This window comes from Stegodyphus dumicola, chromosome 11 (assembly GCF_044657685.1).
Source record: "Stegodyphus dumicola isolate Sdum_Otavi_A_Nest chromosome 11, ASM4465768v1".
Classification (NCBI taxonomy): domain Eukaryota; kingdom Metazoa; phylum Arthropoda; class Arachnida; order Araneae; family Eresidae; genus Stegodyphus; species Stegodyphus dumicola.
This window is the reverse complement of record NC_140778.1, coordinates 90,758,885-90,775,108: the sequence shown is the minus strand read 5'-3', so window position 1 is coordinate 90,775,108 and position 16,224 is coordinate 90,758,885. Positions and strand designations below refer to the sequence as shown.

Genomic DNA, 16,224 nt, shown 5'->3' with positions numbered 1-16,224 from the left:
TTTTGAGAGCTAATTTTTTAAAAACACTCGTGCGATTTTTACAAAACTTGGCACTTTGGCATAATTTGAGTCGTAAAATCGAAATATGGAAAATAAATTGTGGTGTTATTTCAGAAAAAATCCGAATTTGTGCCAAAATTAGAACAATGCTATATATAAATCTAACATACATGAAATATTTTCATATGCATTACATATACATATATTTTCATATACATATATACATTAAATATTTTCATAACATACATTTCGAGACATGAAAAACGCAAGTTAAATTTCGACAATCAGTGAGGTAGAACGGGAGATATAGAACTGTCCCATTTCTTTTTGTACAAGGTGTACATTAAATATCATGAATGAAATTAATAACTACGCATGTAATATATGTAATTTATTAAATAAAGTGAAAAGGTTCATAAATAAAAGAACTAGAGTCACTTACCGAACGTTATATTGACAAAAGATGGCAAGCAAAGAATATTCAATGCACTTGCTACTACGACACTATTCATTTTAAACTATTTGAAACTTCTTTCTGTAATAATTATAAATCTGGAAAGGATTTCTCTTTGTAGTTTAAGAAATTTACAATATACGATAGCAAAAACAAAGAGCTAGTCATGCTTCTAAACTGAGAAAGCGGAAGTAATTATTGCTGCCTAGAAGATGCATGAAAACTAATACCAGGAAGAAAACTGTGTTCACAGATCATAGTAAGTTAATGTCCTTTTCTGTTTTTCCATTGTTACATTGTGTTTTTACCACACATTTGTTTATGAAATAAGTTAATAGTTTTGACTGATAGCGTTCTGCATCTGACAGACGATTGAAGGAACACATGTGCAAAATTAGAACAATGTTCAACTCAGCTGGCTGTCATAATCCGCTGAAAATTGCTATTTAACAAATCTGTCACCTGTGCAAGGAGCAAAGCAGAAGTTCTAATTTTTTGCTCCAAAAGATGTGAGTTGAGTGTCAGTATTGAGTGAGTATGATATATCAGTCTCCGGATATATCATAAAAAGTCAATTATGTTGTATACCTTGTACCAAAAACAAAAAAACAAACAAAAAAAAAATGGAGGCAGTTCTATATTTTCTGTTCTACTGCACCGATTAGGGAAACTGACTTAGGTCTTTTATGTCTCAAGAGCTTGACTTAGGATACAAATTAGATTTATATACGGCATTGCTCTAACATAGGTATTCTGACACACAATCGCACGTTTTGTGAAATGAAATTTTTTTTTTTTTGGGGGGGGGGTCTATCTCGATTCTGCGACTGAAATTATGTTTAAATATTAATTTTTTTAATTTGGAGTACAATTTACCGATAAATTAAAAATTGCCGCACTTTCTCGATTTGCGCCGAGAATTTATAAGGTGTTTCTCTCGCCTTCTTAGCATGACTTCGTGGTGGAGTGGTCAGCACACTCGTCGCGTAATCGAGAGGTCTATGGTTCGAGTGCCTGCGACGGCATTGCTCACTTTTCAATTCTCCAGCATCGAAATAACCTCATGTCTCTACAGTGGCGCCCGAACTAAAAAAAAGGATAGTGGATGATGATTCTCCGCCACCAGGATTTGGCAATTAGGCCCTTTAATCCCCAGTCGCCTTTTAAAAGGGGAAGTATATAAGGTATTTTTTCCGCCTTCTTAGCATGACTTCGTGGTGTAGTGGTGAGCACGCTCGACGCGTAATCGAAAGGTCCCTGGTTCGAGTGCCGGCGAGGGCATTGCTCATTTTTCACTTCTCCAGCATCGAAATAACCAAAAGTCTCTATAAATCGACGAAACCCTTAATAGCCATCCTATTTTCCTTTGCCTTTTTTCATTGCACACGAGCGGAAAGTACTACATCGTCCATTGTCTCATATAATTTAAATTGTGTAAAGCCCATTTGTCATTATTATAGCTTATAACAAATTTGATAAATTTCAAACCACGCCAATATATAAATCATGCATAGCTTTGGAAATTTTGAATAAAACTCTAATTTTCTACAGGTACGCATAGAAATACATCTAATTTAAGACGATGGTAAAAATTTGAATGCTATAATTCAAAAATGTTTTCAAAAAATTTCTAAACATTGCTAAAATGTAAAAATTTTAAAAACAATTCAGAATGTGGCTGCGAATTTTATTTAGATTGAACCTAAAATTTGGATTTGTGAAAGAAGGAATCAAGTAAGTTTAATAATAAAGAGAGATATTAGTAAATATGTACCAAATTAAATTAACATTGAAGAACAAAAATCTTGAGAGCTAGTTTTTTAAAAATCTACTCGTTCGATTTGTGCAGAACGTGACATTTTGGCATAATTTGAGTTGTAGAATCGAAATATGGAAAAACATTCGCAGGCCATTTCAGAAAAAGTCCGATTTGGGGTCAGAATACTTATGTTAGAGCAATGCTATATATAAATCTAAAATGTATATCTTAAGTTTCGCTTTCGAGACATGAAAAACGCAAAGTTAAATTTCCTCGATCGCCGCTGTAGAGTAGAAGATATAGAACTGTCTCACTTTTTCTGTGTAAAGTGTACACGTGAACTGATTAGCCAAAGAGTAAGTATTTTTCATTATAATGTTTCAAAGGTCATACAAATTTATAATCTTCAAAAGTTCACTTTCCAAACCAATTTAATACAATAAGCTTTGCTTTTTTAAGATTAGTTCAGAGCAAAAACAAGCTAAAATTAAAGATGTGGATTAAAAAAATGCATTTTTAGGGATCAGTGTTCTAACAGTTTGAAAGCTTAGCTAGTTAATGCGAACGAAGTTTATTCGACTTGCATAGTATGAAGCATTCAACATGAGGTTTGCAAAATCATCACGGTGAGACATGATGTATACAGCGTAAAACTTTAGCTGCTCTGCATACTGCGTTGAAAAAATAATAAACTTTTATATCTTTTTATTCTTCTTCTGAACCGATATCGAGCAAAAGGGCAACGTTTCCGGCTGTATAAAATAATGCCGCAAAGCGCATAACGTGAAAATGTCTCATGCTTGGGAACCAAAAGAAGACTAAGGAAGGTGAGGAAGAGTCATGGTCACTAGACGTCACGAGACTTGCAAGACGAAACAAAATTTTGAAAGCAATGGAAAGGCAAGACAGTAGGGAGTGAGGAGTCATAAAACTATAAATGTGTTAAATACACTAAAGTTTAAAATTGGAAACTACTAGCTGCGTATAACAGGCAGTCCTAGAATGGTAAAATAAACAAAGTACACAAAATACAGCATATATTTACAAAATACAAAAAAAAAAAAAAAAAAAAAAAAAAAATATTGCATAAATGCATGTTTTACACACCTTGTATTTGATGATAACGATATTTTTTACAAAATTCATAACACAGTATTCTAAAGCAAGTCTTTTTCTTTCAAACGCACAGAATCGATTATTAAAGCCGCCAACGCGAACTGTTTGCGTAGACGATGTTTGCGGCGAGGGGAAACTTTTCGTTAACCCTTTCCGGCACGCTACTTTTTAAAAACGGAGTTTTAATTTTAAAAAAAAGGTAGGCAGTCTAATTAGGCCTAGAGGAGTACACAAGTAAAATTTTGTGAAGATAGCACTTATCGTTTTAATACTGTGTATGTGCCCAAATTGGCACATACACAGTATTAAATACACAGCACATACACAGTACACAGCTGATTGGATAGAGCTTCGAGAAGAGTGCTGAAACGAGCATTGTTGTCAATGAACTGACCGATGAGATGCGGAGAAACAAAGAATACAGACTCTCAGTTGCCCTAGATTATCGGTGAGCCCTGTCTGGGCACACCTAGGGTTCGCTGTTTGATTTTAGGCATGATTTCAAGGTAAAAATTTAAAACTAATATAGAATAAGGAGATTAGCATACAGCCAAAAAAATAATAAATAACATGGAAATTTCTTTTCAAACAATTCCTTTTATACCCTAAACAAAATCTGAAAGATTTCTTTGGAAAATAAGGGTCTTAAAAAGCTAAACATGGTTAAATATATGGACTGGTTTGTGTTGAGCTGCCATCTACTATAAATAAAGAAGGTTCAGAGTAACCTATAGTAACCTATAAATCTTTTTCATTCAATTTTTTTTGTGCATACAGAAAGAAATTTTAAGGTGTGTCTAGACCGGACACACCGTGCCGCAAAGGTTTAAAACCCGATATTTTAGTTTAAGTAAATGTAAGAGAATTATTCAAATTAAACATAGCTGTTCAACCCAAGGAAATGTTTTCATTAACTTCTTTCTACGATAAACATGAATCATATTTATGTGCTTTGGAAGCATTAGATGTCACAACAGGTAAACGTGTCTCTAATATATCCAATGGTCCAATCTGTTGCTTTCCAACAGATTTTTTAAAAACATGGGCTGATAAAAGGAAGCAGCCGGATATTATGTATTGATTCGATGCATAATATGAATCAGTATAATTTCTACCCACTCAGTTTGCTTGTTCCTGATGAATTTGACTGTGGATACCCTGTCGTTCACTTTTATTTCAAATCGTTTAGACGAAGAAACAATGTATTATCTATTTGAAAGCATTCATTGTGTGGGTTTAAGCATTAACTGCATAATGACAGATGATGATAAATCTACTTGGTGTGCATTTGAACAGGTATTTGGCCCACATGTTTGCCATTTATTATGTAAATGGCCTCTTCATAGAGGCTGGAAATGAAATTTATTTTCCAAAGTTTCAAATAGCACCAAAAGGGATGAACTGTATTGCTGTCTAACAATATTTATGGAAGAAAGAAGTTCTTTAAATTTTAAAAGCATGCTAGATAATTTTATACAAATATATAAAACTAAGGAACCTCTATTTATTGCTTATTTTGAGGAAACCTAATTATAGCAAAGCTCATCTATGATCGATGGCTTTTTCGGAAATTTTCCTATAAATTCAGAGACACCAGCATGTACTGGAATCCTTCTGGAACAAATTAAAGACAAACTATTTTCATATAAAATTTAATAGGCGTTTAGATAGCCTGATTAATGTCCTTTTAGAAACATAAGATGCATTTATGGTACATAAAGAAAGAATTTTAACTGGTTATGAAATAACGTTTCTCTTTCAGTCTGCCAGCAAGAACATATAAAGGTAATGAAAATTCCAGTATAACATCAGTCAATCTGGAGGCGCAAACATGGACTCTGACCTACTAGTCGAACACAGATATTCGGTTTACAGTCACACGGCTAAAATACGAATGCCAAGATAATTTTTGTTTTTTGAAATATTTGGAAATGTCCTGTTTTAATCTGTGCAGTCATCTCTATCATTGCAACTGCCCAAATATAAATATATTGTTACTTTATTTTTTTATTTATTTAGCTATTTTTAATAGAATTTATAATTGAAATTGTTTTATATTCCCGAGCAACGCAGCATGAGACTTATTTGAAAAGAAAGCTACGCCGGAAAAATTAAAATGCAGGAGTACGCGCATTTAACTTTTAATAAATAGATATCTTGTAATTGAACTCTTGCTATCCAGAAAAACCGAGAAAATACGAGAATGTTTTCATGCATTTAAAAAGCTTATAAATGCTGGAGGAAAACATCTCAGTTCAGCTGTTTAGAAAACTGTTATTGTTTCCTGTAGCGAATTCGCGGTGAAATCGGAGTAGCTTTCTCAGTTTTGAATTGCGTTCTGTAAAACGTTCTAGTAGTTTAAAATATAACTACTGTGGGATATTGTACGATAACCTCTGAGGAAATTTCAACATTTTGTATTTATTCTTGGGATAAGAATAAATTTTATTCACAATTCATCGGACTCGTGCATTCAATTCATTACGAAACCGTACGTACGCAACCCTATTATGCAAAAATATATATAAAATTCATTGGGTGAAATGTAGAAAATTAGAACTTTCTTTATAATTTCTACCTCTATGATTCTACCTCTATGATTTCTACCTCTGCTCCAAAGATTTCTATCCCCAAATTTGATCAAATTCGAAATATTTTGTATTCTATCAAGCCAATTTCTATCAATAATGGTTTGGTTTGGTTTATTAGATTACGGCAAAGCACTCGAGGGCTATCTGCCTTAAGGGAGGGATGCCTTCGTGGAGGACTTTTTAAGGGAAACTGGCTCGTATACACGTTACACATGGGGAAAACCACGAAAACACTCATGCAGCCAGCCCGTCCACGGGATTCGAACTTCGGACCGAACTACCAGTGTTCAGCGACGTTACCGCTCGGCCGCTGGTGGCCCTCTCTATCAATAATGAATATGAACTGTGTAAAAATTTACATGTCAAAACTACTTATTTTAATAGATCCTACAGTTCAAAACATTTTATTCCGGAAATATTTAAAAAAAAATTGGAAGCAGATGGCAAAGTTGAAAAGTAATCCACTCACCTTGAAAATATTACACAGAAAATGTCAAATGCCATACTCCACCAAATTTAAAATTTATCCAACAAAAATTATACAAAACTACTAAAAGTAAGAACCTTAAATGTAAAGACCTGAATTATCCCATTTCCAACAGCAAAAATTTGAAAAGCAAAATTTGTTTGACTTCAGTTCTAATGCTGATGATATCGACAAAAATCTTCCTCCATACAAAAGCGGCCATTTGGTGTATACAACAATCCCTTATCTTTTACTCCAAAATTAAGTTATGTTTCTGACGTTAGGAATTACGTACTACATTTTGGTACTACATTTGGTACATTACGTACTACATTACGTACTACATCTTTAAATTTATTAGAATTAAAATCTTTACATACTATGATAGTGCCCTTGTCTTGAAATTTTAGGACTGGCTGTCCTTATGATGGCATTACAGATGCCTCTTTTAGTATTAATTTAGATTCAAATTCATGGGCTTTTAATTGTCGCTATACACAATATACAGGGTGATTATAAATTACTTTTACAAATTAAGAGGGGTGATAGTACTCATCCAGATGAGCAATAATTGCTATAGAACGTAGGGTCGCATTTTACTCTAAGAGGCAGAAAAGAAGAATATTAGACTTCCAATCTGAACTTACAACAGTGTTGGGAGAGCGAATGAGAGATACCAAATGCTGCACAATCAGTCATCACGAGACCAAATGTTTCACTATCAGTTCAGTGACAAACTCACAGAGAGTGCACAAAACGGATAAAACCAAAAACTTGGCGTTCGAGTGCTAATTCGAGTTCAGACTTTCATGGCAAACACTCAAATGCTCATCTTTGATTGGCAAGGTCTCAACCTCGCAAATGATTGCAACGAGTTAATTATGTAATCAAAGGCTGAATATTATCCACTAACTCCAACGTCCGCTGCATGCCGAGATTAGCATGAAAAGCTCATGCTGCTTTCCGGCTGTCAGAACTTCGTATCCCATAGAAGGGCGCTTCAAGTAGAATGAGCGCAGCAGAGTAAGTCCAGGAAGACAGGATATAAATTGGCTAAGAGAAAAACAACTGCTACCTTGATACTTGATATCAAGGTAGTTTCCCCCTAATAGATAATTTCCCCCTAATAATTTAGATAATTAACTTGTTGCAATCATTTGCGAGGTTGAGACCTTGCCAACCAAAGATGTGCATTTGAGTGTTAGCCACCAAAGTCTCAGAATTAACTCTCGAACGCCAAGTCTTCGGTTTTATCCGTTTTGTGCACGCTCTGTGAGTTTGTAACTAAACTGACAGTGAAATACTTGGTCTCGTTCATTCGCTCTCCCAACACTGTTGTAAGTTCAGATTGGAATTATAATATTCTTCTTTTCTGCCTCTCAGAGTGGAATGCGACCCTATGTTCTATGGTAATTATTGCTCAACTATATGAGTACTATGACCCCTCTTAATTTGTAAAAGTAATTTAGAATCACACTGTATATTAATGGGGAGTTTAGTAGTGAGTATATGGAGTGAAGTTCAGCTAACTACAGCGGAATGAGTTTCCCTCCCTATTAATGTCGGAGATCATTGGATTTTAATAGTTGCAAAGGTTAAAGAGAGAGAACTGAATGTTATGGTCCTCAGGATGTTACAGATGATAAAAATTATAAATCCATACTCGATCTGTGGGAAAAAGAGCTAAAGAAACTTTTGAAGACGACAGAAGCCTGGATAATGTCAAGTTCACAACATGTAAATTAATAGTGACTAATTAGCTTAAAATTATTTTAGATGTGAAACTGCAATTTACGTTCACAGATCAGATCACAGTTTCTTTTCAATCTCATAATTTTATGTTTAAAGAAAATTTCTTCGACTTTTTGAATTTTTAATAGTAAATGTGAAAGATGTTTGACTATGATCTGAAGTTTTTAGTTTATCTTTCTTGTACTTACTTTGTACTCCTTGTTTAATTAATGTTACATCCCTTTTTTGTAATCTATATTCAATTACTTCACTGATATTGTTTGATTGATTTCTATTCAATTTAGTCAAATTTGTATCAAATTGACAATTGATAGTCAAATTTGTATCAACACCCGCTGTGAAACAAAATAAGAATAATGCATAAACAAATTAAATCTTTCTTTTTTCGATAGTGGAATTTGATTTAAGAAATATCTCCTTTATGTAGTACATAATTTTTTTAATTAACTGGGAGAATGAGTATATCTCAAAGGTTCAATAGTGTTAAGTTTTTGTACCTAAAATTAATATGTATGATATTGGTGAGTGACGAGTTATGAAAATTATAACAAAAAGCTCGCAATTTATCCTACGAAAACAAAATTGTAAAGTAAGATGAAATGTTTTATTTTTATCAAAAACAGAAAATACTAATAGCTGTGCATGAATAAGAAAACATTTTGAAATAAAAAAAAACAGTTAAAAGTTTTTAAAAAGAAAACCAGCTTAATATATTAGATAAGATAAATCCTTTAGCGATCTTCCTTCAGTACTAAGTCGATAACTTGTTTCTAAATGTTTTAAATCTGTTTCATCAAATTTAAACTTTTCCATCCATCAACCATTAAAGATCCAATACAACACGGTCCTCCAACCTGGATAAAAGCTTCCCCATACTGGAAAAAGTCTTCACTAAAGGTATGGAATCTTTTACATTTCAATTGTTTCACATTCAGAGATATTATTTTCGACATCGCTGATGTCACTTCCAATGTTAGAAATTGTTAATGGGTCAGCAACAAATGTAATGTTTTACATTTCAATTATATTCCGTATCACTTCAGAGAAATTCTTTTTTTGCACCGTCAATCTTTGGAATCACCTCAAGTGCAGAAAATTTTAATAGGTCAGCGAAAATGTAATCATTTCAATGGTTTCATCGAGTCGTTTTCAAATTGGAAGGTGTTGGTAAATTGAAAAGGATTATCCTTAATAATGTTTAGACTTTTTCCTAAGGAATCACTCATTCACAAATCGCAAGCTGTTATCCACACTTGGCCCTTGGATCGGATGCATATTTTTAATCGAAAAATCACTTGTTAGAAATGAAAGAAAAATTTGTGACGTCATTTTTTTAAAATTCCAATTTGTATAGGAATATACTAGAAAGCAACTCCAACTACCGTTTTCAGTATACAAATTCGAATGTAAACAAATAATTTTTTTATATTTTTTGTTTACATTCCACTTTATATTAGGAATATACTAGAATGTTACTCGCGTCTGTGATATCCTTAACTCACATGTGCCTCTGGATTAATGCTACAACTATGGGTAAGGCGGTTCAGAGTAAAACTTTACTAGTCATGTGAATATTGCTATAGAACAAGCAGAGAAGAGATCCTCTGTTTTGAAAATACTAGCCGATTCCAAATGGGGAAGCTCACACATTACCCTAAATAAAACTTACATCACTTATATTAAACCTATTTTCAAATATGCAAGTGAGGTGTAAATTTCTACCACACAAGGGGAGATTAACTCTTTGGAAAGAACCCAAAGCAAAGCTCTTCGGATCATTAGAGCGGTGAAAACTACCCCGATTACAGCTATGTAAAGCTATACTTCCAACGCACCAATTGCTACTGAAATCAAAAAACGAGCAGTTGGTACATTCGGTTAAAATGAAAGCATCGCATAGAGCACAATGGATGAGCGAATGCAAAGTAAAACAAACCTGGAACTTTCTTTATAAATACAACAAAACAATCGTTTTTCAAAAGATCTCTTCACATGTAGGTATCGACGGTAACGAAACGGCAGATTCACTAGCCAAGAGAGGAACACTTGAGCCAGAAGACAGCAAACCACTTCCTCCAGAACCACTTAAAAAGCATATTTTTGAAAAATTAATGTATACTTTTAAATGTGACCAGGCAGCAAAATCAACAGGCAGATCCTGGGCTAACATTCAAGACAAGGTTTTCTCGAAAACCCCCTAAAGAGGCTGTGGCAAACTTCAGACTGCAAACAGGCCAAGATTGCATGGCACATCTTAATAAAATTGGCATCTTTCCATCTAGTATATGCCAAATTTGTAATTCGGGCATCATGAATGCAGAGCATCTTCTTATATGCCCAGAACTCGACATAGAGACACTGGAATGCCAGAACTTTCATGAAATCTTAGTAAAGACTACAGCCCTTATGTTACTTTCCTTGTTATTTTAAATTTTTAACTTTTTACTTTTATTCTCGTGTTCATTTGTTCCGATTCTTACCTAAAATGCTTTCTTTTATTTTTAATCCAAAGGGGCTTTGTCCCGGGGGGACTACTGTTTTCGTTTTGCGATTTTGCGTGGAATCACTCTGAATGTCCGTTTCGCTTGTCAAACTTCTTCTTCTTCAATGTCCAGACAGCACAGGAAGGGCCCTTGCCTTCCTCAGAATCGAATTCCAAGCTCTTCTATCCATGGTCATGGACATCCAATTGGTTATTTTTAAAATTCTTAAGTCTGTTTCCAAACAGTCGAGCCACCTAAGTTTAGGTCTCCCTCTTTTTCGGGTGCTGAATGGTATGGCCGAGATCTTTTTAGTTACTCAATTTTCATCCATTCTGCACAGGTGTCCTGCCCATTTAATTCTCTGAATCCTTATATATTTTAATATATCTATTTCTTTAAAGGATTTATGGAGTTCAGAGTTAGTTCTTCATCTCCAGATATTTTTACATTTTATGCCAACAAATATACTTCTCAAATTTTTTCTATCAAAGACAGAAATAATACATTTAGCTTTTTCTGTCATTGCCCAGGTCTCAGCAGAGTATGTAAGAATGGGTCTGATTAAGCTTTTGTAAATTAAAATCTTCGTTTTTCTGCTAATTAAGTTAGACTTCAAGTATTTTTCGAGACCGAAAAAACATCGGTTAGCATCTGTACCGGTTAGCATCTACTACGGATCTCGGGCATTAAATCATTGAGAGTATTAACTTCTGATCCTAAATATTTAAATTTTCTAACAGTTTAAATTTATAATTCCCAATTTCAAACTAGGGATTGTCACTTGTCAAACTAATGCCACCAAATATTATATTTGAAGAAATTAAATAATGATGAATCTGCATAAATATACGTATGTTTCTGGCATTGTGATAAAACAATGTTACCTAGAGCCATCAAAATTTGAATGACGTAATACTACTGCAAATATGGGCATCTGGAAGCCCAAACTTGAAATTTGGAATTTGTTTTATTATCAATTTCAAATTTTGTAAAACTTGCTTTTTTTTTTTTTTTTTGGTTAACAAACTCCAGGATTTCAAAGCGAGTAATGGCGACGTTGTACAGAAAAAACATCTTTACCTCCTTATAACTTACTGAAAGATGACGCATTTGTTTGTGTCTTCCTGTTTAACTACTCTAATAAGTCATTTTCAAGATTTCTATTTATTGAAAAGGCCTGACTCCCCAAAAATTGTTTTCTAACCAGTTTTCAATGAATGGGGGTCGTGAGAGATCAATACAGAAGGCAGGCAATCTGGATTGCAAACATCCATGTTTGAAACAGTTGCGTTGAGAACGAAAAAATATTGTTTTTAGAAGCCCAAACAAAAAAATTAAAACTGTATACTAGAAATTTAACGCTAACCTCTTTTCAGTATATTTCAAATTGTATAGAAATATACTAGAAACCTACTCCAACCTCCGTTTTATATACAATTTGAAATGTTAAAAACATTTTTTTTTCTAAAATGTTTTCAAAGAATAAGATTGATTAAAAATATCTCATTAGAGAACAATAAAGAAAATCTGACAATCACACACATATTTGAAAATTACAATTAATTTGGGAAACACAAAGAATTTAAACTGTATACGAATCTTCCTAAAACTCATGTTTGAGATCTTTTGGGGCATCTCAGTATATTTTTCCGTCCATTAAATCATCTAAAACGTTATAGTAAAACATATTAATAATTTTTGTTATTGGAATAGCACTAGAAGATAGTAATTAAAATTCTAATAGGTCCGTTGCAACTAGAGAAGTTACATTGATTTACTCTGAAACCTAACGGTGTCCAAAAAAAATACTTTGAAGCAAAGATCTAAAAACGAAACAACTGAAATGCAAATGATTACATACCTTCAATGAAGACTTTTGTCTTCTCTTTTGTCCAGGTTGGAGAACCATTCCGTATTGGATCTTCAACAGCACAGAGTGATTTGAAGCGAAACTCGGAATGTTTGTATAGTTGAAGATGAGTTCATCCTTAAACAAAGTCTCTGGGAAAAATTTCTCCGAAAATATCTGACTCAGAACAAAAAAAAAAAAAAAAAAAAAAAAAAAATTTTGTTTAATTAATAATGATGTCTTACTTTCTAAAAATAAATGTATAGTTACAATGCAACTACCAGTTGTTGAAATATTATTTATTGGCTACCACATTTGAAGCAATCCACTTTTTTGCCTTTTGGGTTGCTCTTCTTTGGGGAAAAAAATATGCATTTCTATTTAAGAAACGTATTCTACAAAGCTCTTATGACAATGCAACGTGAAATATCTTTACTAGTTCAACTGATTTTTTCCTTCTTTTCTCTTCTTTCCTTTTCTTTTCTCTAGTTTTCAATATTTTATTACAATTTTCTAAGGATATTATTTTGTTCTTCAAATTATCAATACATTCTTGTTTATCTTTACACTTAGGTCATTGAGGGATGTTGTCACTTAGGGCATTGTTACTTGTGAATTATATTTCAAAATCATTCACATTTCATTTATTTTTGTCAGCTTCAATTTCGTTCTCGGCCTCAAAATAAATTTTCTTTGGGCTTAATTCGTGTAGTCTTTCAAAAGCACTCTGCATTAGTTTTCTTTTCAAATGTCTCCGATTTCTTGGTGTTATTTCGTTTACTGCACACGATAAATTTATTTTCGACACAGTATTTCATTTCAACAGTTTCTTTTGCGGCAATCCAAGCAAGCGATTTCTCATGTCATCTTCATAATCACTGCACAGAAAATGTTCGCCGCAAATTCTTGCGTTTTTCACATTAATAGAATTCTGTCTACGAAATTTATGTATCCATTCTTTCGACAAAAGCAAATTGTCCTTTGGGAAAGCATGAAATACAATATCTCTTCCTTTCGTATTTCTATAAGTGTTACGGCATGTTGCTACAGCACAAGAAGCCATATTACATAAAGGATACTTTAAATATAGAATTTAAAAGGAAAACTGACCAAAACTATATATATATATAATTTATTTCCTAAACAATATTGATTAATTGATTATATTATTAATTATATTATCTCCTAAGTTTAATTAAAGTAGAATTATTTTAAAAGAGTGAATGCATACTGGTAAGTTATATTTTGAAAGATGTTTTGAAGTAACTTGAAAGTAAAATGTTAATAATGTTTTAACGGGGACTGGAATTAAATCATCATGAAGAACAAAATTTCAATTGTAAAAGGAAAAATTAAATTAAAAACATGTAATCATTGTCATTGATAGGAAATTAGTTGACTTTTCAAGGGGAACAAACCAACTCCCGTTCAATGAACAATAATTAATAAAAATACGTAAATACGAAGGTGTTTCGTCTTTACTCGAGTTATAAGGTAAAGCCAAACCGGCAATTTTAGTCAAGCCAAATATTTCCGCGAATAGAAGGGATTACGAACCAATGCTGATACTCAAAGAATTTATTCTTATGAAGCATTTTAGCCAATTCAATTTGGAGTAAAAAGCAATTTCTGTAGAAAAATCAAAAAAAACTCGAGTAACCGTCCCCGACACCCTCATGTTTATGCATTTGAGTTCTATATTATTTGTAAAAATTAAACATTGGAAATTGTCATTATGAAATAGAATTCAAAGTAAAGTTGAAATAAACATAGACGATTACAAAATAAGATAAATAATGCAAACTTTGTAAAAACAAATCAAAAATAAAATAAAAATAATATAAAAATATAATAAGAACAGTTAATGTACATGAAGATATAAAGGCCAGAAAAGGTATTAAGTAACTTACATTCTTTCTAGTGGGGAGTTGGCAAAGTGTTCTCTTCGTGTCTGACTCATAAGTGTAGGGTGTCCGAAAATTCTTAGCGGCAGTGGGGGCTTTGAATAACATGAGTCGGTAAGACTTGGGTGAAGTAATTTATGGTAGTGGGTGGGACTCGGAATTCTTGAGGGATGTATTATGTGGAGTTCTTATTTGAGTGAAACTGTCTGTTAAGATTTTTTTGAAAATACTAGTGAATGGAAATTAATTAATTTCTGGCTAATTGTCGTGTCGCAATGATTAAGAATTTAAGAAAGGAAAAAAGGAATTTTCGCTGTCCAAGAGCTATTAGACAAACTAAAGTCATGAAATATGCCCATTTTTTTTAGTAACAGCATAAGTCTGAAGACAATTAGCTTTTTACAATATCTACAACTGACTAATTACACTATATACAAATCCTTCAACTGATAGTCATCCAACTTATACCGCCTTCTCAGGTTTAGGAACAAATTACCATATCCCTATCAGTTAAATGATTTGGAGTGGGTATTTAACGCCTGCTCTTTTAAGGCAATGGTTAATAAATTGAATGGGTATTAGATTATTTTTGAGAATTTAATAAGGAGCAAAATTTCGCGTTGTAAATCTACTGTATCTGTGCATATAATTTTAATTCGTTGTATTTGATTAATTATTGTATTGTTAATTACTTTTTTGGATATGTTGGAGTTCCAATTTATTAATTTGTTAGTATTGAAATTGAAGTTTCTTGTTTTGTCAAAAAGTGAAATTTTTTTGTAGCTAATGATTTGAAGATTTAGAAATATATATATATATATACACAAATTATTAAATATTTGCATTATTAGAAAACAAATATGTATGATTAAAATTAATTTGGTATATGCGACCTCCAGAAAATCGTTTCGCAACTGAATGAAACTACAGTTTTAAACGCGCGAAATCAGAACACAGACACGTCAGATTACTTCCAGTTAACGCCCTCCATGAGGCTCGCGTCGGCGAGGAGTCGAACAAAGGAATGACCTAGCCCTTCTATTTATCCCTGAGCTGGGCACTAAAAACCTTACCTATGACTTTGGTTACATTATCAGCTTTAAGAGTTTCCTCAGGCAGATTATTCTAGTTCTCATACTGTCTTCTGAACTAGTTGTAGGACATTTTAGCTCTGTGTATTCCTAAGCATTCATGATTCATTTGTAATAAAATTTTTCATGGTGAATCATTTCCATAAGTTTCTTCAGAGTATCAGGTATGAGCCAACATGTCAGACTTTTAGACATTAGTATCATATACTGAAACACAAGCACAGAAGCTAACCATACAAAATAAATGCCAATGATGATTTAATAGCAGTCCTTTAAAAAAAAAGGGAGGAGAGAAAGAAAAAGATTATATTTAATATCCTTTAATAAAGTTTAGTTTTTCTATATATAATATTCTATATATAATTCACCATAACTGCTTCGTTACTTTATACCATTTTGTCTACCGTTCTTTTGAAAAGTGGAGATCTATATTGAATTTATATATTTTAGATATGTACTGTTAAATATAATTTCGCAGAAATGCAATTATCCTTCACCCTCTCAACATCAGTTTTTACTATCCATTATCCACTTATATATTCTGATCGACAGAATGAAACCTCTAAAAGGCAAAAAATAAATATAAGTATTAATTAAAAAAAAAGTATTTAAAATAGACCATATTATGCAAAATATGATTATTTTGTCATTTTGTAGAGTCATTAGGTTAATTGGAAGCAGGAAAACATGAAAAATATGCAACCACCTTCGCCGGGAATCGAACCATGGACCTCTGGAATACCGGACCAGCGTGCTACC

At 32.8% G+C, this 16,224-nt stretch overlaps 1 protein-coding gene and 1 long non-coding RNA gene across 3 annotated transcripts in view; both read right to left on the bottom strand.

Moving 5' to 3' along the window:
• LOC118204208 (neprilysin-2-like) overlaps positions 1 to 700 on the bottom strand; it is a 93,202-nt gene extending 92,502 nt beyond the window's left edge. For both annotated transcript variants that reach the window (XM_085826470.1, XM_085826471.1), the window contains exon 1: positions 443 to 700. In XM_085826470.1, coding sequence (XP_085682596.1) covers positions 443 to 512 — 70 coding nt within the window. In that variant the 5' untranslated portion in view covers positions 513 to 700. The remainder of the gene's footprint in view (positions 1 to 442) is intronic.
• LOC146994200 (uncharacterized) overlaps positions 1 to 16,224 on the bottom strand; it is a 395,818-nt gene that overhangs the window by 207,296 nt on the left and 172,298 nt on the right. The gene's annotated exons all lie outside the window — the stretch shown is intronic.